This window comes from Bufo bufo, chromosome 2 (genome assembly GCF_905171765.1).
Source record: "Bufo bufo chromosome 2, aBufBuf1.1, whole genome shotgun sequence".
Taxonomy (NCBI): Eukaryota; Metazoa; Chordata; class Amphibia; order Anura; family Bufonidae; genus Bufo; species Bufo bufo.
This window is the reverse complement of record NC_053390.1, coordinates 435,967,310-435,989,822: the sequence shown is the minus strand read 5'-3', so window position 1 is coordinate 435,989,822 and position 22,513 is coordinate 435,967,310. Positions and strand designations below refer to the sequence as shown.

General features: G+C 43.3%; 1 protein-coding gene across 2 annotated transcripts in view; it reads left to right on the top strand.

The window, feature by feature from the left end:
* EPS15L1 (epidermal growth factor receptor pathway substrate 15 like 1) overlaps positions 1 to 22,513 on the top strand; it is a 297,626-nt gene that overhangs the window by 259,565 nt on the left and 15,548 nt on the right. For both annotated transcript variants that reach the window (XM_040417436.1, XM_040417435.1), the window contains one exon: positions 18,761 to 18,966. In XM_040417436.1, the coding sequence (XP_040273370.1) occupies positions 18,761 to 18,966 (206 nt within the window). The remainder of the gene's footprint in view (positions 1 to 18,760; positions 18,967 to 22,513) is intronic.

Here is a 22,513-nt window from a genome sequence, read left to right as displayed (position 1 = left end):
CAGATAATTTGAAGATGAAATTAGTGTCAGGTGTTTTCAATCAGTGGTACGACAATCAAGTGTGAATGGGCGACCTATTTTATTTAAAGAACAGGGATTTATCAAAGTCTGATCTTAAAGAGGATCTTTCACCAGTCCTCACATTATCATGTAAATAACTGGCAGGGTAGGGCATATCGAAGGCATGTTATATCGCTTACTGTTTTTCCTATGCGCTGCTCCGTTCCCCCACTGTGCCCCAGTTATGTGTCCCACCTGGTATGTAAATTCATACCATTGGTACAGGGAGGAGGAGACGGCCCTGTTTCTCAAGGGGCGTCTCCTTCTTTCTGACTGTGAGCTGCCCAATCGCAGCTGAGATCATCACAATCAGGGAGAAGGGGACGCCCCTTGAGAAACATGGCCGTCTCCTTTTCCCTGTACCTATGGTATTAATTTACATACCAGGCGGGAAACCAGAATGGGGAGCACAGCGGGGGAACGGAGCAGCGCATAGGGAAAATAGTAAGCGATATAACATGCATTCAGTATGCCCTACCCTGCCAGCTATTTGCATTTTAATGTCTGGACCGGTGAAAGGTCCTCTTTATGGCAAAGGAGATTTCTGAGGACATCAGAAGAAGAGTTGTTGATGCTCATCAGGCTGAAAAAGGTTACAAAACCATATCTGAAGAGTTTGGACGCCACCAATCCACTGTCAGACAGATTGTGTACAAATGGAGGAAATTCAAGATCATTATTATTAGTGCTGCAACGATTAATCGAAGTTATCGATAATATTCGATAACGGGATTCGTTGTCAATAATCGTCCGATTCGTTGCTATGCGGGGCGGGGGCGGGCGGTTAGGGTCCTTAACCAGCAGTAACTTTTACTTCAACTTTAAATCAGCGCATCTTTACTAACTTACAATGAAGCTCCGGTAACGGGCAGAGGGGGCGGCGGCGTTACGTCACTTACTCACGTGACGCGCCTGCTTCATTCATAAAGTGGGCAGAGCAGGTGCGTCACGTGAGTGACGTTACGCCTCCGCCTGCTCTGCCTGTTACTGGAGCTTCATTGTATTTGTAAGGTAATAAGGATCATAGAGCTGATTTAAAGTTCAAGTAAAAGTTACTGCCAGTTAAGGAATAGTCTGAATACTGATGTGGCCGGTGTATTGGGAGATCTGTGGATGGCACTGTTATGGGAGGGGGATCTGTGCACTGCTATGGGGAGGGGGATCTGTGAATGGCACTGTTATGGAGGGGATCTGTGGATGGCACTGTTATGGGGAGGGGGATCTGTGCACTGTTATGGGGAGGGGGATCTGTGCACTGCTATGGGGAGGGGAATCTGTGGATGGCATTGCTATGTGGAGGGGAATCTGTGGATGGTACTGTTATTGGGAGGGGGATCTGTGGATGGTACTGTTATGGGGAGGGGGTCTGTGGATGGCACTGTTATGAGGGAGATCTGTGGATGACACATATAGCATACGATGCTATATAGTGTCATCTATAGATCCCCCCCAAAGTAGTGTCATCCACTGATCCCCCTCCCCATAACAGTGCCATCCACAGATCTCCCTCCCATAACAGTACCATCCACAGATCCCTCTCCCCATAACAGTACCACTGCCATCCACAGATCCCCCTCCCCATAACACTGCCATCCACAGATCCCCATCCCCATAACAGTGCCATCCACAGATCCCCCTCCCCATAACAGCGCCATCCACAGATCCCCCTCTCCATAACAGCGCCATCCACAGATCCCCCATAATAGTGTCATCCACAGATCCCCCATAATAGTATCATCCACAGATCCCCCATAATAGTGTTATCCACAGATCCCCCATAATAGTGTTATCCACAGATCCCCCATAATAGTGTCATCCACAGATCCCCCATAATAGTGTCATCCACAGATCCCCCATAATAGTGTCATCCACAGATCCCCCATAATAGTGTCATCCACAGATCCCCATAACAGTGTCATCCACAGATCCACCATAACTTGTCTTTTTTACATTGTAATGCAAAATTTTAATAATTATGTAACTCCTAAATTTGTTTTAATATGGCCTTTGAACATAATTTTTCAAGTAAAATCATATAAAACCCTTTTTTTGGTCATTTTTGGGTTTTTTTCCCGATTAATCGATGAAATTATCGACAACTAATCGATTATTCAAATAATCGTTAGCTGCAGCCCTAATTATTATCCTCTCTAGGACTGGTTGACCAACAAATATTCTGCTAAAAGCAAGTCATGTAATAGTCCACAAGATCAGAAAGGAACAAAAGGCTTTTCTCACATTAGCGAATGTTAAAGGTTTTGTCTTACTTCAACAAATGACTTACTAATGTATTGTGATTGTCCATGTTGCTTTCTTTGTTTGCTTGATTCATTTTTCCATCTCATTATACGCTGCTCGTTTCCAGGCGTTACGCCTAGGGATGAGTAAATCGACTTAGGATGAAACATCTGAAGTCGATTCGCATAAAACTTTGTTAGAATACTGTACGGAGCGAGAGCTCTGTACAGTATTAGAATGCATTGGCTCCTATGAGCCGAAATTATTACTTTGCGAAGTCTCGCGAGACTTCAGGTAAGGCTACTTTCACACCTGCGTTAGGTGCGGATCCGTCTGGTATCTGCACAGACGGATCCGCACCTATAATGCAAACGCTTAGATCCATTCAGAACGGATCCGTTTGCATTACCATGAACAAAAAAAAAAAAAAAAAAAAAAATTTTATTTTTTGTTCATGATAATGCAAACGGATCCGTTTTGACTTTACATTGAATGTCAATGGGAGACGGATCCGTTTGAAAATTGAGCCATACTGTGTCATCTTCAAACGGATCCGTCCCCATTGACTTACATTGTAAGTCTGGACGGATCCGTTTGCCTCCGCACGGCCAGGCGGACACCCGAACGCTGCAAGCTGCGTTCAGGGGTCCGCCTGCTGAGCAGAACGGAGGACAAACGGTGCCAAACTGATGCATTCTGAGCGGATCCGCATCCACTCAGAATGCATTAGGGCTGGACGGATCCGTTCGGGGCCGCTTGTGAGAGCCTTCAAACGGAACTCACAAGCGGAGCCCCGAACGCTAGTGTGAAAGTAGCCTAATAACTTCAGAAATGAATTTCTAATGTTAAAAACCTTTTACCGAACTCTGTTTCTGAGCCAATACATTCTAATACTGTACAGACCGCTCGCCCTGTACAGCATCAATAACAGCTTGAAAACGACGTTCACAAGTCGACTTATTGTCTGATGAGGCATGGTATCCCACTCTTCTTGAAGGTTGGCCCCCAGGTCATTGAGGTTCTGGGGTATAGAGTTACAAGCCTCTACACGGCGACTGAGATGATCCCATAGGTTTTTAATGGGAATGAGGTCTGAAAAAGTCCATACCACTCCAGTATCCAGCATCCCGTTTCCTAATGATGTGACCTTGATGAGCTGGCACATTGTCGTCCATGAAGATGAAATTTGGCCTGTGTTGTTCATGCAGAGGCACAATGACTGGATTCATGATTTTATTCAAGTAGTATGGGCTTGTCACTGTACCATTCACAAAGTGTAGGGCAGTTCTGTATTCACTAGACACACCTGCGCACACTAACACCACCAACAAAGGCTTCTCTGGTGACAGATGCATAGCACTCTACTTGACGTCTCCAACATCGTTGGTGGCCATCATTTCTGCTCAGCGTCTCATCAGTGAACAGCACTGAGGCCCACTGGTACCTCGTTCAGCGTAGATGCTCCCTTGCCCATGCAAGATGATGACGCCTGTGGTCAGGTACACTTGCAGGTCGTTTAGCACGCAGACCCCACTAATGTAAATGGTTTCGATTGGTTTGACGTGACACTTGGGTACCTCTCAACCTCCCTTAAATGTGCCTGGAGTTGTGTGGCATTGATCATCCGGTTCGGCACCGCATTGTTCACAATGAAGCGGTCGTCAATGTGGGATGTGGCCAAAGGACGTCCACTTCTATGCCTTTTTGTGACTCTTCTAGTCTCTCTGTGTCTCTGTTGCAACTTGCTGATGACACTCTGATACTCTAAGCTCAGTGGCCACTTCCATCTGAGAACATCCTGCTTGAAGCCTCGCAATGGTGAGGTACTGTTGATCAATTGTTAGGTGTCTTCTTTATCTCATGATGTCAAAATGTGAACAGCATGATGAAGAGGACTGTTTAAATACCAATACTAATTGAACCAGGGAATTTATTGGGTGATTCGTGGATCAAACACCTGTTGTGAATTTTGCCATTAAAGAGGACCTTTAATGGGTCCAGACATTATGAAATAACTAGCAGATTATGTAGTGCACTGTGCACGGATGTAATATTACTTACTAGTTTGTCTGGGCGCCGCTCCGTTCGCCCGCTGTGCCTACCCTGCAGTTTTCCCGGCTAGTATGCTAATGAATATCATCGGTACAGGGAGGAGGAGACTGCCCTGTTTCTCAATGGGCGTCTCCTTCTCCCTGGCTGTAGCGCGGTCCATTTGCAGAGGAGAGCGTCACAGCCAGGGAGAAAAAAAAACTCACCTTCTCCCTGGCTGTGACGCTTTCTGCTGTGATTGGACCGTGCTACAGCCAGGGAGAAGGAGACGCCCATTGAGACACAGGGCAGTCTCCTCCTCCCTGTACCGATGCTACTCATTAGCATACCAGCCGGGAAAACTGCAGGGGGCACAGCGGGCGAACGGAGCGGCTCCCAGACAAACTAGTAACAATATTTCATCCATGCACAGTGTCCTACATAACCTGCTAGTTATTTCATAATCTCTGAACTAGGGTTGGGCGATATAAAAATATTCAGACGATAACGATATTAAGAAATTTATCACGATTACTATATATATAAATACCTGTTTAAAAGGAAAAAAAAAACACAAGGAGACATTATACTGTATGGGGGCAGCCACAAGAAGACATTATACTGTATGGGGGCCACAAGGAGACGTTATACTGTATGGGGGCCTCAAGGAGACGTTATACTGTATAGGGGCCACGAGGAGATATTATACTGTATGGAGACCACAAGGAGATATTATACTGTATGGGGCCACAAGGAGACGTTATACTGTATCGGGGGGAACACAAGGAGAAATTATACTGTATGGGGGCCACAAGGAGACGTTATACTGTATGGGGCTTATACTGGTGGGACTCATGCCTTGTATATTCCCCTTGGGTCTAGTTACATCCCCATCTATGTGCACTGTACAAAGTACACTGTATGTGGGGAGCAGTCGGGTGTTCATGTGTATATGGGGGTCAGTAAATGGTAAAGTGGTATATTTTTGTTTTGGTTGTTATTTCTCAACGCTAGAGCTGGCACTGCCATATGCAGGGGCTGCTACAAAAACAGATGAGCCTGCCAATAGATGGTAAGATAGGATAGGAGATGGTATTACCTAGAAGACATGTTTATTCATTACCCTAGTCCGCTGTGGACAATGGTACAGGCCTGGCTCGCAGCTGGCCTGTGAGGATGCCGTTGTCTTTTCTCCTCTCTCATTGGCTGCTAAAGTTTGGGCTTCAGGGTGGCCGTAGCGTGGCCTATGCATGCCAGTTCTTGGGTCGGTGGGTGGAGTTCAGGTAAAGTAGGAACGAGGAGGGGGCGGTTGCAGTGAGATCTGGCAGGCAATGTGCACAGGCGGCCGGACGCAGATGTTTTAGAAGCGGTCAGTGCAAGTGCGATTGCTCCTATGACGTCACTAATATACCGCGGTAATTAAGAGAAGGTTAGAGAAGGTCAAATTGAGTTTACCTGTAAAGGTTAGAGTGCATTTTAGGTTCATCCTGAAATTTCACCCACAAGCCAAACTTTTTGTGAGGAGTGTACTTTACATATTGCTGTGCAGTTGTATATGTCTTCCATAGACTCCCAATAGAAAAATTAGGTGTGTCTGTATTTTAATATAGTATGTAATCTAATAGACCCTTCAATATACAGTTGCAAGAAAAAGTATGTGAACCCTTTGGAATGATATGGATTTCTGCACAAAATGGTCATAAAATGTGATCTGATCTTCATCTAAGTCACAACAATAGACAATCACAGTCTGCTTAAACTAATAACACACAAAGAATTAAATGTTACCATGTTTTTATTCAACACACCATGTAAACATTCACAGTGCAGGTGGAAAAAGTATGTGAACCCTTGGATTTAATAACTGGTTGAACCTCCTTTGGCAGCAATAACTTCAACCAAACGTTTCCTGTAGTTGCAGATCAGACGTGCACAACGGTCAGGAGTAATTCTTGACCATTCCTCTTTACAGAACTGTTTCAGTTCAGGAATATTCTTGGGATGTCTGGTGTGAATCGCTTTCTTGAGGTCATGCCACAGCATCTCAATCGGGTTGAGGTCAGGACTCTGACTGGGCCACTCCAGAAGGCGTATTTTCTTCTGTTTAAGCCATTCTGTTGTTGATTTACTTCTATGCTTTGGGTCATTCTCCTGTTGCAACCCCCATCTTCTGTTGAGCTTCAGCTGGTGGACAGATGGCCTTAAGTTCTCCTGCAAAATGTCTTGATGAACTTGGTATTTCATTTTTCCTTCGATGATGGCAATCCGTCTAGGCCCTGACACAGCAAAGCAGCCCCAAACCATCATGCCCCCACCACCATACTTCACAGTTGGGATGAGGTTTTGACGTTGGTGTGCTGTGCCTCTTTTTCTCCACACATAGTGTTGTGTGTTTCTTCCAAACAACTCAACTTTGGTTTCATCTGTCCACAGAATATGTTGCCAGTACTGCTGTGGAACATCCAGGTGCTCTTGTGCAAACTGTAAACGTGCAGCAATGTTTTTTATTTGGAAAGCAGTGGCTTCCTCTGTGGTATCCTCCCATGAAATCCATTCTTGTTTAGTGTTTTACGTATCGTAGATTCGCTAACAGGGATGTTAGCATATGCCAGAGACTTTTGTAAGTCTATAGCTGACACTCTAGGATTCTTCACCTCATTGCGCAGTCTGCGCTGTGCTCTTGCAGTCAGCTTTACAGGACGGCCACTCCTAGGGAGAGTAGCAGCAGTGCTGAACTTTCTCCATTTGTAGACAATTTGTCTTACCATGGACTGATGAACAGCAAGGCATTTGGAGATACTTTTATAACCCTTTCCAGCTTTATGCAAGTCAACAATTATTAATTGTAGGTCTACTGAGAGCTCTTTTGTGCGAGGCATCATTCACATCAGGCAATGCTTCTTGTGAAAAGCAAACCCAGAACTGGTGTGTGTTTTTTATAGGGCAGGGCAGCTGTAAGCAACACCTCCAATCTCATCTCATTGATTGGACTCCAGTTGGCTGACACCTAACTCCAATTAGCTCTTGGAGATGTCATTAGTCTAGGGGTTCACATACTTTTTCCACCTGCCTTGTGAATGTTTACATGGTGTGTTCAATAAAAACATGGTAACATTTAATTATTTGTGTGATATTAGTTTAAGCAGACTGTGATTGTCTATTGTTGTGACTTAGATGAAGATCAGATTACATTTTATGACCAATTTGTGCAGAAATCCATATCATTCCAAAGGATTCACATACTTTTTCTTGCAATTGTAGTTCAAAAGAAATCAAACAGATGATTTGCAATAGGACACTCTTGTGGCATATATTTGGTCCACACCAAACACAGGTTTTGCTGCTACTCCCCAGCAATGACCTTTTAGTTCACACGAACATTTTTTTTGCGAGTGGACGGGCCGTTTTTTGTGTTCTGTATACGGTCCATATACGGAACCATTCATTTCAATGGTTCCGCAAAAAAAACTGAATGTACTCCGTATGCATTCCGCTTCCGTATTTCCGTTTTTCCGTTCCGTTGAAAGATAGAACATGTCCTATTATTGCCCGCAAATCAGGTTCCGTGGCTCCATTCAAGTCAATGGGTCCGCAAAAAAAACGGAACACATACGGAAATGCATCCGTATGTCTTCCGTATCCGTTCCGTTTTTTCTGAGCCATCTATTGAAAATGTTATGCCCAGCCCAATTTTTTCTATGTAATTACTGTATACTGTACATGGCATACGGAAAAACGGAAAGTAAACGGAAACACAACGGAACTCAAAAACGGAACAACGGATCCGTGAAAAACGGACCGCAAAAAACTATGAAAGCCATACGTTCGTGTGAACTAGGCCTTAGTCTGCAGAAGTGTCCAGCTTCTGTGGAGCACCACCACAAGGGAAATGAAGTATTGCATAGTGTTAGGACCTCCAGAGGAAGAGACATTCTTTTGTGCAGCTAATTTATGGAGGTCCTCAACTCATCGTTAACGGCCCTTTATATATATGTTTTTCCATGGTGAAATTGAATTCTCTTTGCATATTACAAGGTAGTTATTAGGTTTTCTTACGGGACTTAAAAAGTCACAAAAACACCCTCTTGTTGCCTTTTTAGCAAAAAAATCATCAGTTCAAAAAAAAAACAACAAACATAGTGTGACTATAGCTGTGGTTTTCTGCAGATGCTTTTTGTTTCCAAGCTTATTGCTCTGGTTCACTTATGCAGTGCTGGGAATTCAGATGCATTTTTGCAAAAGGTGTGATTTTCATATAAGCTGTGGTAATAAACCGTTGAGCCTGCCAACACCAGGTCAGATGCCACATGTACAAAGTGTGCCACTCTGCTAAACAACTGCCTCTACAATAGAGCTCTCTCTCTGTCTACTCTATCTAATATATAAAGCTGAGTTTGTGTGTGTATATCCGCTAAAGGAATCTGCACCGTCGCATTTACAATCACAAAATTGGACACACAGGTACATTAGGTGTCCGGGAAGGTTTTAGACCCGGTCTCAGCTCTCTTGGACGTACCATTCCTGAGATATAAAATAAAATGCAAATATGGCACATCACATGACCTACATTAGCCAATAGAAGCCTGTAGGTCTTTCTCTCCATATCCCAACTGCCATACACGGTCACATGTCCCTTATCAGCCAATAGAAGCTCGCAGGTCCTTAGTCTCCACATACACCCAGTTTTACACCAGGTTTCCATAACAACCCAGCCATTTTTCTTCACTGCTGTAGGTCAGTTTTAAAGGGGCAGGGAGCTGTGGATGACACTGTTAAGGGAGCGGAGTGCTGTTGAGGTCACAGTTAAGGGGGCAGGTAGGATGGCCATTTAGGCCAACCTCAAAAGACGGACTTAAAAACCCCAACCCCAGGCCCCGCTAAACCACGGCCCTGACTCGGTTAGGTCACGCCCCCTCCCACTCTGCAGCCAACGGGTATTGAAAAAATCAACTTCTGTAAGCTGCAGGGGTGGGAGTAAGGGTGACTTTCTCCCTACAGCTCATGCTCAGACATCACAGTGCTGCTGTCTGAGAGTGAGCTGTTCAAAAGGACATCGCTGTGTCCGTCCAGGCCCTGCGCCAGACGAAGGATAGGGAGTCTGAAAGCCGGGCTATCTGGCGTAAAATCGGACCTCTGGCCACTCTAGGGGCAGGCTGCTGTTGAGATCACAGTTAAGGGGACCGTCCGCTATGGAGGTTAGTGTTAAGGGGCAGATTGCTGTAGAGACCACTGTTAAGGTGGCGGGGTGTTGTGGAAATCACGGTTAAGGAGATGGGGTACTGTGGAGGTCACTAATAAAGGTGCAGCCATTGTGGAGGTCACTGTTAAGGGGGAGGGATGCTGTGGAGGTCACTGTTAAAGTGGCGGGCACTGTGGAGGTCTCTATTAAGGAGGCAGGGAACGATGGAAGTCACAGTTAAGGCGACGGACCTCTATGGAGGTCAGTGTTAAGTGGCAGTCACTGTTAAAGGGGCAGTCGCTGTGGAGGTCACTGTCAAGGGGGTGGGGTGCTGTGGAACTCACTGTTAGAGGGGGTGGGCTGCTGTGGAGGTCCTATTTTAAGGAGACAGGGCACTGTGTGTGGGGGGTCAGTGTTAAGGGGTGGGGGGCTGTGGAGGTCACTGTTATAGTGGATACTGTCGATATCTTTTAACGACACACACAAACATTAAATGAAATAGATTAAATATACCCGTGCGAAGCCGGGTCTTTCTGCTAGTATATATAGTGGATATAAAAAGTCTACATACCCCTATTTAAATGTAAGGTTTCTGTGTTGTAAAAAAATGAGACAAAGATAAATCATTTCAGAACTTTTTCCACCTTTAATGTGACTTATAAACTGTACAACTCAATTGAAAAACAAACTGAAATCTTTTAGGTGGAGGGAAGAAAACAAAAAAAACTAAAATAATGTGGTTGCATAAGTGTGCACACCCTCTTATAACTGGGGATGTAGCTGTGTTCAGAATTAAGCAATCACATTCTACATCGTGTTAACTCCTTAAGGACACAGCCTTATTTCACCTTAAGGACCAGGCCATTTTTTGCAAATCTGACAAGTGTCACTTTAAGTGGTGATAACTTTGATAACGCTTTGATTTATCCAGGCCATTCTGAGATTATTTCGTCACATATTGTACTTCATGACACTGGTAAAATGAAGTAAAAATAAATCATTTTTATTTATAAAAAAATACCAAGTTTAAATTTCTCTACTTCTATAATACATAGTAATACCTCCAAAAATAGTTATTACTTTACATTCCCCATATGTCTACTTCATGTTTGGATCATTTTGGGAATGATATTTTATTTTTTGGGGATGTTACAAGGCTTAGAAGTTTAGAAGAAAATCTTGCCATTTTTAAGAAATTTTCAAAAACCCAATTTTTAGGGACCAGTTCAGGTCTGAAGTCACTTTGCGAGGCTTACATAATAGAAACCACCCAAAAATGACCCCATTCTATAAACTACACCCCTCAAGGTATTCAAAATTGATTTTACAAACTTTGTTAACCCTTTAGGTGTTCCACAAGAATTAATGGAAAATAGAGATACAATTTCAAAATGTCACTTTTTTGACAGATTTTCCATTTTAATAATTTTTTTTCAGTTACAAAGCAAGGGTTAACAGCCAAACCAAACTCAATATTTATGGCTCTGATTCTGTAGTTTACAGAAACACCCCATATGTGGTCGTAAACCGCTGTACGGCACACGGCAGGGCACAGAAGGAAAGGAATGCCATACGGTTTTTGGAAGGCAGGTTTTGCTGGACTGTTTTTTTTTGACACCATGTCCCATTTGAAGCCCCCCTGATGCACCCCTAGAGTAGGAACTCCATAAAAGTGACCCCATCTAAGAAACTACACCCCTCAAGGTATTCAAAACTGATTTTACAAACTTTGTTAACCCTTTAGGTGTTCCACAAGAGTTATTGGCAAATAAAGATGAAATTTCAGAATTTCAATTTCTGGGCAAATTTTCAATTTTAATCCATTTTTTTCAGTAACAAAGCAAGGATTAACAGCCAAACAAAACTCAGTATTTATGGCCCTGATTCTGTAGTTTACAGAAACATCCCATTTGTGGTCGTAAACTGCTGTACGGGCACACGGCAGGGCGCAGAATGAAAGGAATGCCATACGGTTTTTGGATGGCAGATTTTGCTGGACAGTTTTTTTTTGACACCATGTCCCATTTGAAGCCCCCCTGATGCACCCCTAGAGTAGAAACTCCAAAAAAGTGACCCCATTTTAAAAAACTACGGGACGGGGTGGAAGTTTTGTTGGTACTAGTTTAGGGTACATATGATTTTTGGTTGCTCTATATTACACTTTTTGTGAAGCAAGATAACAAGAAATAGCTGTTTTCGCACCGTTTTTATTTTTTGTTCTTTACAACATTCATCTGACAGGTTAGATCATGTGGTATTTTTATAGACCAGGTTGTCACGGACGCGGCGATACCTAATATGTATACTTCTTTTTTATTTATGTAAGTTTTACACAATGATTTCATTTTTGAAGCAAAAAAAATCATGTTTTAGTGTTTCCATAGTCTGAGAGCCATAGTTTTTTTCAGTTTTTGGGCGATTTCCTTGGGTAGGGTATGATTTTTGCGGGATGAGATGGCACTATTTTGGGGTGCGTGTGACTTTTTGATCGCTTGCTTTTACACTTTTTGTGATGTAAGGTGACAAAAAATGGTTTATTTAGCACAGTTTTTATTTTAATTTTTTTACGGTGTTCATCTGAGGGGTTAGGTCATGTGATATTTTTATAGAGCCGGTCGATACGGACGCGGCGATACCTAGTATGTATACTTTTTTTTAATGTAAGTTTTACACAATAACAGCTTTTTTAAAACAAAAAAAATGATGTTTTAGTGTCTCCATATTCTGGGCCATAGTTTTTTATTTTTTGGGCGATTGTCTCAGGTAGGGGCTCAATTTTTGCGGGATGAGGTGACGGTTAGATTGGTACTATTTTGGTGGGCTAACGCCTTTGTAATCGCTTGCTGTTGTACTTTTTGTGATGTAAGGTGACAAAAAAATTTAGCACAGTATTTTTTATTTTTTACGTTGTTCATCTGAGGGGTTAGGTCATGTGATATGTTTATAGAGCCGGTCGATACGGACGCGGCGATACCTAATATGTATACTCCCCCCCCCCCCCTATTTTTTACCAATTTTTTTTACTTTATTTGGGGAAAATGTAGTTTTTGTTTATTCTTACTTGAAACTTTTAATTTTTTGGGGGGAAAACGTTATTTTTTCGACTTTGTTTTTCACTTAATTTTTTGTCCCACTTTGGGACTTGAACTTTTGGGGGTCTAATCCTTTACAATGCATTCCAATACTTCTGTATTGGAATGCATTGGCTGTATGAGTAATATTGTGTGTATTACTCATACAGCTTCCGGCCTGTGAGATCCAGGGGGCTGGATCTCACAGGCACGTCACAGGAAGGCAGCGCGATGCCTTCCTTAGACATCGCGCTGCCTTCCATGCCATCGGGTCCCCCCTACAGCCGCATGGGGACCCGATGGCACCGCCCGCCGCCGCAATAGGTAAAAGCCGCAAACCGCAGGTCTGAATTTACCTGCGGTTTGCGGCGATTGTCGACATGGGGGCATTTAGCAGGCACCGGCTTCCAATCACCGCCCGCCGCGCGGCGGTGATCAGAAATACAAAGGGCGTACAGGTACGCCCTGTGTCCTTAAGTACCAGGACATAAGGGTGTACCTGTACGCCCTGTGTCCTGAAGAGGTTAAATAGGAGTCAGCATACACCTACCATCATTTAAAGTGCCTCTGATTAACCCCAAATAAAGTTCAGCTGCTCTAGTTGGTCTTTCCTGAAATTTTCTTAGTCGCATCCCACAGCAAAAGCCATGGTCCACAGAGAGCTTCCAAAGCATCAGAGGGATCTCATCGTTAAAAGGTATCAGTCAGGAGAAGGGTACGAAAGAATTTCCAAGGCATTAGATATACTATGGAACACAGTGAAGACCGTCATCATCAAGTGGAGAAAATATGGCACAGCAGTGACATTACCAAGAACTGGACGTCCCTCCAAAATTGATGAAAAGACGAGAAGAAAACTGGTCTGGGAGGCTACCAAGAGACGTACAGCAACATTAAAGGAGCTGCGGGAATATCTGGCAAGTACTGGCTGTGTGTTACATGTGACAACAATCTCCTGTATTCTTCATATGTCTGGGCTATGAGATAGAGTGGCAAGACCAATGTGGGAAAAGGTGTTATGGTCTGATGAAACCAAGGTTGAACTTTTTGGCCATAATTCCAAAAGAGATGTTTGGCGCAAAAACAACACTGCACATCACCAAAAGAACACCATACCCACAGTGAAGCATGGTGGTGGCAGCATCATGCTTTGGGGCTGTTTTTCTTCAGCTGGAACTAGGGCCTTAGTTAGGCTAGAGAGAATTATGAACAGTTCCAAATACCAGTCAAAATTGGCACAAAACCTTCAGGCTTCTGCTAGAAAGCTGAACATGAGGAGGAACTTTATCTTTCAGCAGGACAACGACCCAAAGCATACATCCAAATCAACAAAGGAATGGCTTCACCAGAAGAAAATGAAAGTTTTGGAATGGCCCAGCCAGGGCCCAGACCTGAATCCGATTGAAAATCTGTGGGGTGATCTGAAGAGGGCTGTGCACAGGAGATGCCCTCGCAATCTGACAGATTTGGAGTGTTTTTGCAAAGAACAGTGGGCAAATCTTGTCAAGTCAAAATGTGCCATGCTGATAGACTCATAGCCAAAAAGACTGAGTGCTGTAATAAAATCAAAAGGTGCTTCAACAAAGTATTAGTTTAAGGGTGTGCACACTTATGCAACCATATTATTTTATTTTTATATTTTTTCTTCCCTCCACCTAAAAGATTTGTTTGTTTTTCAATTGAATTGTACAGTTTATAGGTCACATTAAGGCTCCATTCACACGTCCACAAAATGGGTCCCATTCATTCTCTATGGGGACGGAATGGATGCGGACAGCACACAGTGTGCTGTCCGCATCCGCGGTGCGCGGCCCCTATCTTTCGCAGCTCCGCAAAAAGATAGAGCATGTCCCATTCTTGTCCGCAGCTGCGGACAAGAATAGGCATTTCTATAGGGGTGCCGGGCGGGTGTGTTGCGGATCCGCAATTTGCGGGTCCGCACCACAGCACGGACGTGTGAATGCAGCCTAAAGGTGTAAAAAGTTCTGAAATGATTAATTTTTATTTTTTACATCACAGAAACCTGACATTTTAACAGGGGTGTGTAGACTTTTTATATCCACTGTATATATAATGTATATACACACATTAAAAGAGCAGTTTTGTTTTACTCACATTTCTCCTAAATTCCAGATAAAAATATTGTATTTTAGAGCATCTTTTCATTTTCTAAAAATAAAACAGGTCAAAATACCAAAACAGCTGCAGTAATATCAGGCCTCAAATAATGCTTAGAAAACAAGTTCATATTCATTTTACAACACAGTACTAATATTTAAGCTTATGTGGAGTCCAGAAATCAGTATTTCCTGGAACAACCATAATTCTTAATCACAGCTTTCATATGCCTTGGCATGCTTTCCGCCAGTTTTTCACATTGCTGTTAGGTAACGTTATGCCACTCCAGACACAGGGATTCAAGCAGCTCAGCTTTGATGACAAAGGGCTTTTTTTTCTAGCTTTCAGCTACTTCAGCCCTGCCTCTAGAAAGCTTTTTTTGAACCGTTCTTATCGTGGATTTCACCCCAGTTCCCGCTTGCCATTCTTTATGTAGGTCACTTGATGTCATCCTACGGCTGTTAAGTCAGATTCCAATGAGGTGGCGATCATCTTGGTCAGTAGACGTAGTCGTTTCCGCCCGCTGCCAGTCTATAGCTTTGTTGTCCCCAATGATGGCTGCCATACATATGGAGATACCGATTTAAGAAAAAATTTGAGAAGTCTCTTATTTTTTTGTATGTATATATACAAGAACTGACCAAAAAAAAAAAAAGGAACTCATATATTAGATATCCACACCTCTGTCGTCTCTCTGACTAGCCAGTTCACACAGCATTTTTAGAGTAGACAGGAAGACAGACTGTGTGTTCATTCCTATGGGAACCTCAGTGTTAATCTCATAGGAATGAATAGAGAGCCTGGTCCACTCCAACAAAGTTGTGTAAATCCGCTAGCCATAGTGGGGGTCACATAGGGCAATGACAGCTTATAATTGTACAACATAGGAGTCAGTAGGCTCAATCGTCGCACTACCCAATGTCTTATGTACTATTCAAATGGGGGGTACCTGTTTGGGATCATCGAGTTACATGGAAACAATGACTAAAAACATATTTTTTGTATGTTTAAAAGGTTCTTTTTCCAGTTGGCCCTAAAATAATAATTGGTGTCCAAAGGAGCGTTGGTGTGCTGCCCTTTATTCAGTCCCTATGGTACTGTTGACGATAGCCAAGCACAGTACTCTTCTATCTCCATCAGTCTGAGTAGCAGCTTGTATGTTGTTACATTCCAAATGTGGACACCCCATTCTTCTGACTGCTGTGGAACTCCTCCCAGCTATCACAAATCCTGTGGTTAGGTAATAAGCAGTGATTGTATGGCAACACCTTTATCCAACTACCTGTGATTTCCTGCATCCATAGGACAGTTTAATGGTAAATCAACATAGAAACATAAGGGTACTTTCACACTAGCGTTTAACCTGTTCCGGACACATGACGTACCGCTACAGCATGTTGTCCCGGTACTTAAGGACACATGACGTACTGGTACGCCATGTATAGTTCCGATCACCGGCGGGCGGTGATCGGAACCCGTTGCCTGCTCAAATCATTGAACAGGCACCTTGGCTAAATGCGCCGGGGGGTCCTGTGACAAGCAAACCGCAGGTCAATTCAGACCTGAGGTTTGCTGCGTTTCCGGGTTATTCGGGTCTCTGGGGACCCGATAACCCGGAACAGGATGGTGATCGGTGGAGGTTCAAATTACCGCAGCGCTGTACGTGGATCGCTGCACGGATCTCCAGCCAGCACCCCCATCTGTGCCCCAGCAACCAGGTAATTAGGGAAAGGCTAGGCACAGGTTAGATTAGGCAGGGATCATTTAGGGCAAGTTAGTGTGACCCTAGACCCCCCAGGGGTGCTGCAGCTCCGGCCACTGTTAGCGCAACGCACACCCCACCGCTGATCAACTTCGGACGGTTTATCAGCGATTTTAAATATAATTTTTTTCAAATTTTTGCCCTTTTTTTAGTTAGTCTTTTTTAAATATTTTTTTGTCTGTTAGGTTTAGGGTGAGTTCGCGAACACCCGTGCCCCCCCCCACACACACACACACACCAAATAAAGTTTTCCACGCACGCACGCGCACACACACACACACTCCCCTATGGCCCGCCAGATGTTCTCAGCCGAGGAGGCATACGCCCATCTTGCCTCAGAGTCCGAGAGTCCCAGTGAGGACGAGGATGACCCCACTTTCCTATTGTCATCCGTGTCCTCATCATCATCTAGCGATGATGATGAGCCCCCAAGCGGCGGAGCAAGGGGACCGCCATGCTAGGGACCCTGTGGCCCACCCTAGTACGAGCAGCTCTGGGGCTTGTACTAGTTTTCCGGCCCACCAGTTAAATCCACCGGAGCCCCCTGCCGGTGAACTTGTCTGGTATACCCCAGAGCGTTATGAGCCCGTGATTCCTGATTTTGTAGGCCAATCAGGAATCCAGATTTCCACAGTGGGCTTCACTGAATACGACTATTTTAGTCTTTTTTTTCAGTGACCAATTTGTAAATCTAATGGTGGAGCAAACAAACCTGTACGCCCAACAGTTTGTTGCTCAACACCCGGGCTCCTTTTTGGCTAGGCCCGGTGACTGGACTCCGGTCAGTGCAGCCGAGATGAGGACATTTTGAGGCCTCGTGCTGCACATAGGCAGTTTTGTTGGGACTATTTTTAGGGTACATATGATTTTTTATTTATCTATATTACATTTTTGTGAGGCAAGGTTACCAGAAATAGAAATTCTGAAATGTTATCTTCATTTTCTATTAACTCTTGTGGAACAGCTAAAGGGTTAACAACATTTTTAAAATCAGTTTTGAAAACATTGAGGGGTGTAGTTTCTAGAATGGGGTCATTTTTTGGTGGTTTCTATTATGTAACCCACACAAAGTGACTTCGGACCTGAACTGATCCGTAAAAATTTGGTTTTTGAAAATTTCTGAAAATTTTTAAGATTTGCTTCTAAACTTCTAAGCCTTGTAACATCCCCAAAAACTAAAATGTCATTCCCAAAATGATCCAAACATGAAGTAGACATATGGGGAATGTAAAGTAATAACTATTTTTGGAGGTATTACTATGTATTATAGAAGTAGAGAAATAGAAACTTGGAAATTTGCCATTTTTTCCAAAAATTTGGTATTTTTCTATAAATAAAAATGATTTTTTTTTACTCCATTTTACCAATGCCGTGAAGTACAATATGTGACAAAAAAACAATCTCAGAACGGCCTGGATAAGTCAAAGCGTTTTAAAGTTATCACCACTTGAAAGTGACACTGGTCAGATTTGCAAAAAATGGCCTGGTCCTTAAGGTGAAATATGGCTGTGTCCTTAAGGAGTTAAGTTTTCTGGTATTGAGTTCCGTCATAGGGGCTCAATACCGGGGAAAAAAACGCTTTCGTTTTCTTCTTATTCATTGTCAATGGGTACAAAACTGAACTGAACAGAACGGAATGCTCCAAAATGCATTCCGTTCCGTTTAGTTGCGTTCCCATAGCAAAGAGCGAACCGCAACATGTTGTAGTTTGCTTTCCGTCCTGGGATGCGGATGCAAGACGGATCCGGCATTACCCCAATGCACATCAATGGGGACGGATCCATTTTCTCTGCCACAATAGAAAACTGATTCGTCCTCCATTGACTTTCAGTGGAGTTCTTGACGGATCCGTCTTGGCTATGTTAAAGATAATACAACCGGATCCGTTCATGACGGATGCAGATAATTGTATTATCAGTAACAGAAGCGTTTTTGCTGAGCCCTGCCGGATCTAGTAAAAACGCTAGTGTGAAAGTAGCCTTAGTGATAAAAGCCAATTCACATCTTCCTCCAAGGATTGACAGTTTGTCTGTCTACTAATCTGTCAGTCATTTGCTTCACTGCTACCTGTGCAGGCTTGAACCTGAGCTGTCAGTCATTTTGCACGTTTTTAGAAGCGGTTGGAAATATTACATACACCATTTTATAAAGCACTGAAGGGATGGCAGTTTCATCCTGGAATATACTGTAATCAAGATGGTTATTTACTTTACTATATCAGCCTTTATAAATGACTGCCTGTTACCTCTGTTATGCATCTGATAATCTAAATAAAACGTCATACTTCTTCCTTTCTGTCTCCAGGTAAGAATACTCCGGTCAGTCAGCTGAGTTCAACACATTTTCAGAAGTCCAGTGATCCCTTCCAGCCATTTGGGACAGAACCAGGGGATCCTTTTCAGAGCAGAAAGGCGTTTACGGACCCCTTCAGTGGGAAAGACCCATTTGCCACCTCACAACCAGGGAAGCACTCTAAGGGAACATCTGCTGGGTTTGCAAACTTTGGCTCTGTAAGTTGAATCTCCTCTCCCCTCGTATAAAGAAGCCTTGGTTCCCATTAATTAATCCGTAGCCCAATAAAATGCTGCTGATCCCTCTTCTGTATTGGGACAGATGCAAAACTGTGAAGATCTGAACCAATAATCCTTACACGGCTTGCTCTGTATTATCAACCTGTTGTCAAACCATTTTCATTTACCTAATGTATTAGTGTTGGTGTGTTCTGGTTACTGATGGTCTGGAAAACGAATACATTCTTTGTAAAGTCTCTGGATCAACAAGTGTTTTGTTTTACATTGTTGCTTTTAATGTGTTTTTCATCATTGGGCCAAGTTGTAGAGTAGGCTTGCCTAAAGGAGGGGCGCAATACAGCAAAGGCTAGTAATGGTTGGGTTAAGAGGAACACCACTTATTTAGCACTTGTGCTGGTTGCTTCAAATCTGTACACTCTGGAAGTGGATTTCTTAGTACATTCTGCAGTGATGTGATGTAGGACCAGTCTGCAGTCTGTGCATCATTACCATAGCTATGTTCTGAATGCATATGCTACAGGATTTTACGTTATGTCTCCCAGCAGATAGGCCATGTATCATCTGGGTAGTTGTATTTTAACTGCCTATCTAGCCCATGAAAGTGTAACTTACACTAAGGCCCCTTTCACACGAGCGAGTATTCCGCGCGGGTGCAATGCGTGATGCGAATCTGGAGCCAATCATTTCAATGGGACTGTGTACATGTGCGTTGGTTTTCACGCATCACTTGTGCGTTGCATGAAAATCGCAGCATGTTCTATATTCTGCAATTTTCACGCAGCCCTGGCCCCATAGAAATGACTGGAGCTGCGTAAAAATAGTTTTTCACTGGTGGTTGCTAAGAGATGTTGTTTGTATACATTCAGTTTTTTATCACGCGCGTGCAAAACACATCAAAACGCATTGCACCCACGCAATAAAAACGGAACGCGATAGCAGGCAAAGCTGAATGACTTTGCCTGCGAAATCGCGCATTTTTCACTGAACGCATTCGCAACGCATCCGGACACGCTCGTCTGCAAGGGGCCTAAGGGTACGGCCACACGGGGCAAAAACAAATCGGTTGGGGATTTCTCCTAAGTCTGCGCCTTTACCAGGCGGATTTCAGAAGGTGAAATTCCAAAGGGTGATATCTACTCTGAAAATCTGCAGAAAGAATTTACATGCTGTGGATGTAAAATATGCACCATAGGTCAATTTCTGCATGGGTATTTTTCCACAGCATGCCTAGCTGCTAGTGTAATAAGTTTCAGATTTTCTTCCCACATACGCAGAGGGAAAATCAGTAGCCATACGTGTGGACGTATCTGCAGCGGTTACATTTTTATCAATTTGTTAAAGTGCTCTGGCAAGCATATCCTCAAACATAGAGAAGTAAATGAGGCTGCTTGGTCAGTCTGGTCAATTTGCTTTCTATCTCTGTCCTTTTGTTTCTTTTTTTTTTTTGGTCCGTGAGAGCTTGTGAATGTAAGCGTGGGTATGTATGCAAAAGCGGCCTTGTCAGCTAATTTGATCTGTACATTTTCTAAGTGAAAATAACACATCCAGAGAAGAGACTTCAGGATGAAAGTCTGCACGTGCCGAGTCTGTTTGCTGAATCTATCACAGTAGAAAGGAATTAAACCTAAAATATGTGCAAAAACTTGGGTATCCTGTCAGTCAGCACTTACCCTTTGGTAGAAGATGTTTCATGTAGCTAGCCTTTGCACGCTGTGCATTTTGCTTTAGAAATTTCTGCAACTAAGAATCAGTTTTGTTCATCTGAATGGGGTTGTTCTGGAGGCAAGCATGTGGAATTCTGCAAAAACCATTTCAATGATTGGAGAACTATTCTTTGGCTTTTTTGCATGCACAGCATGTTTGAGATCTACCCAAGGATGTTTAGTAATTTGATCAGGAGACTGTGGAGGACATCCTAAAACCTCATGTTTTAAAAAAAATTACAGTATGACCCTATGGATGTGGCTGGCAACATGTGGGCAAGCCACACCCACTCTTGCAACCAATGGCCACATGATTTAGTGGTAAAATCATGCGGCCATTGGTTGCCAATTGGTGGGCGTGGCCTCTTCACAGACAGCCTGCCGCACCCTGGGATGGTATCCTTAGGGTACAGCCACGAGGTCAGGTTTTTGATGCAGTTTTGGAAGCCAAAACCAGGAGTGACTTCAAAAAAGCAGGAGAAGTTGTGCCTGTCCTTAAAGGGAACCTGTCACCAGGATTTTGTGCATAGAGCTGGGGACATGGGCTGCTAGATGGCTGCTAGCACATCTGCAATACCCAGTCCCCACAGCTCTCTGCGCTTTTATTGTGTTAAAAAAACGTTTTGATCAATATGCAAATGAACCTGATATGTGTCCTGTATCCGGAGATGAGTCCAGCGGAAAGGAGCCCAGCACCGCCCAGCGTCCTCCGAATCTCCTCCTTGCTGGCTGACGTCACAGAGCTGGAGCGCCGAAATCTCGCGATGTGCGAGCTAGCGCATGCGTAGTTCGTTCCCTGTGCTGATGCCAGCACAGGGAATGAACATGATGCCGACACTGCGCATGCGCTAGCTCGCGCATCGTGAGATTTCGGCGCTCCAGCTCTGTGACGTCAGCCAGCAAGGAGGAGATTCGGAGGACGCGGGGCGGTGCTGGGCTCCTTTCCGCTGGACTCATCTCCGGACACAGGACACATATCAGGTCATTTGCATATTGATCAAAACGTTTTTTTAACACAATAAAAGCACACAGAGCTATGGGGACTGGGTATTGCAGATGAGCTAGCGGCCATCTAGCAGCCCATGTCCCCAGCTCTATGCACAAAATCCTGGTGACAGGTTCCCTTTAATGCTTTCTCTTTGTCCAGACTTATTTATTGAAGTCTGCAAATGTCTACACAATCACCTGTGCTGGTTTTGTTTTTGTTTTTTTACAGCTTGTAAAACACAGCAAAATTGACATTGAATCCATTGGTGTTGGTACACAGACCCTTGAACGTGCCAATTTTGATATTTTGTTATTTTCAGTATGATAAATTCAGCAAATAAACTCTAATGGTGCATTGAGATTTGCAGGAATATAGCATTTTTGAATGATGTCTGTGAAGGTTCTCATTTATCCAGGTCATGGTATATCTGTAAAGAATAAATCAAGGCAACTGGACTTACTGTAGACTTCTTGAAAACGTTTCACAGAATTGAGAAAGCTCGTTGGAAGAACGAGTGAAGCGTTTTCAAGAGATCTACAGTAAGTCCAGTTGCCTTGATTTATTCTTTACAGATATTTTTGAATTATGTTCCCTGCAAAGGTTTTCTTAGCTTTTATTAACATTCAAAATCAACAGAACATGTTATTCGACAAGGGATGTTCAAACTTTTGCTATGTGTGTGTGTGTGTATATATATATATATATATATATATATATATATATATTTTATAGTGTGTGTATGTATATATATATATATATATATATATATATTATAGTGTGTGTGTATATATATATATATATATATATATACAGGTGAAATACGAAAAATTTGAAT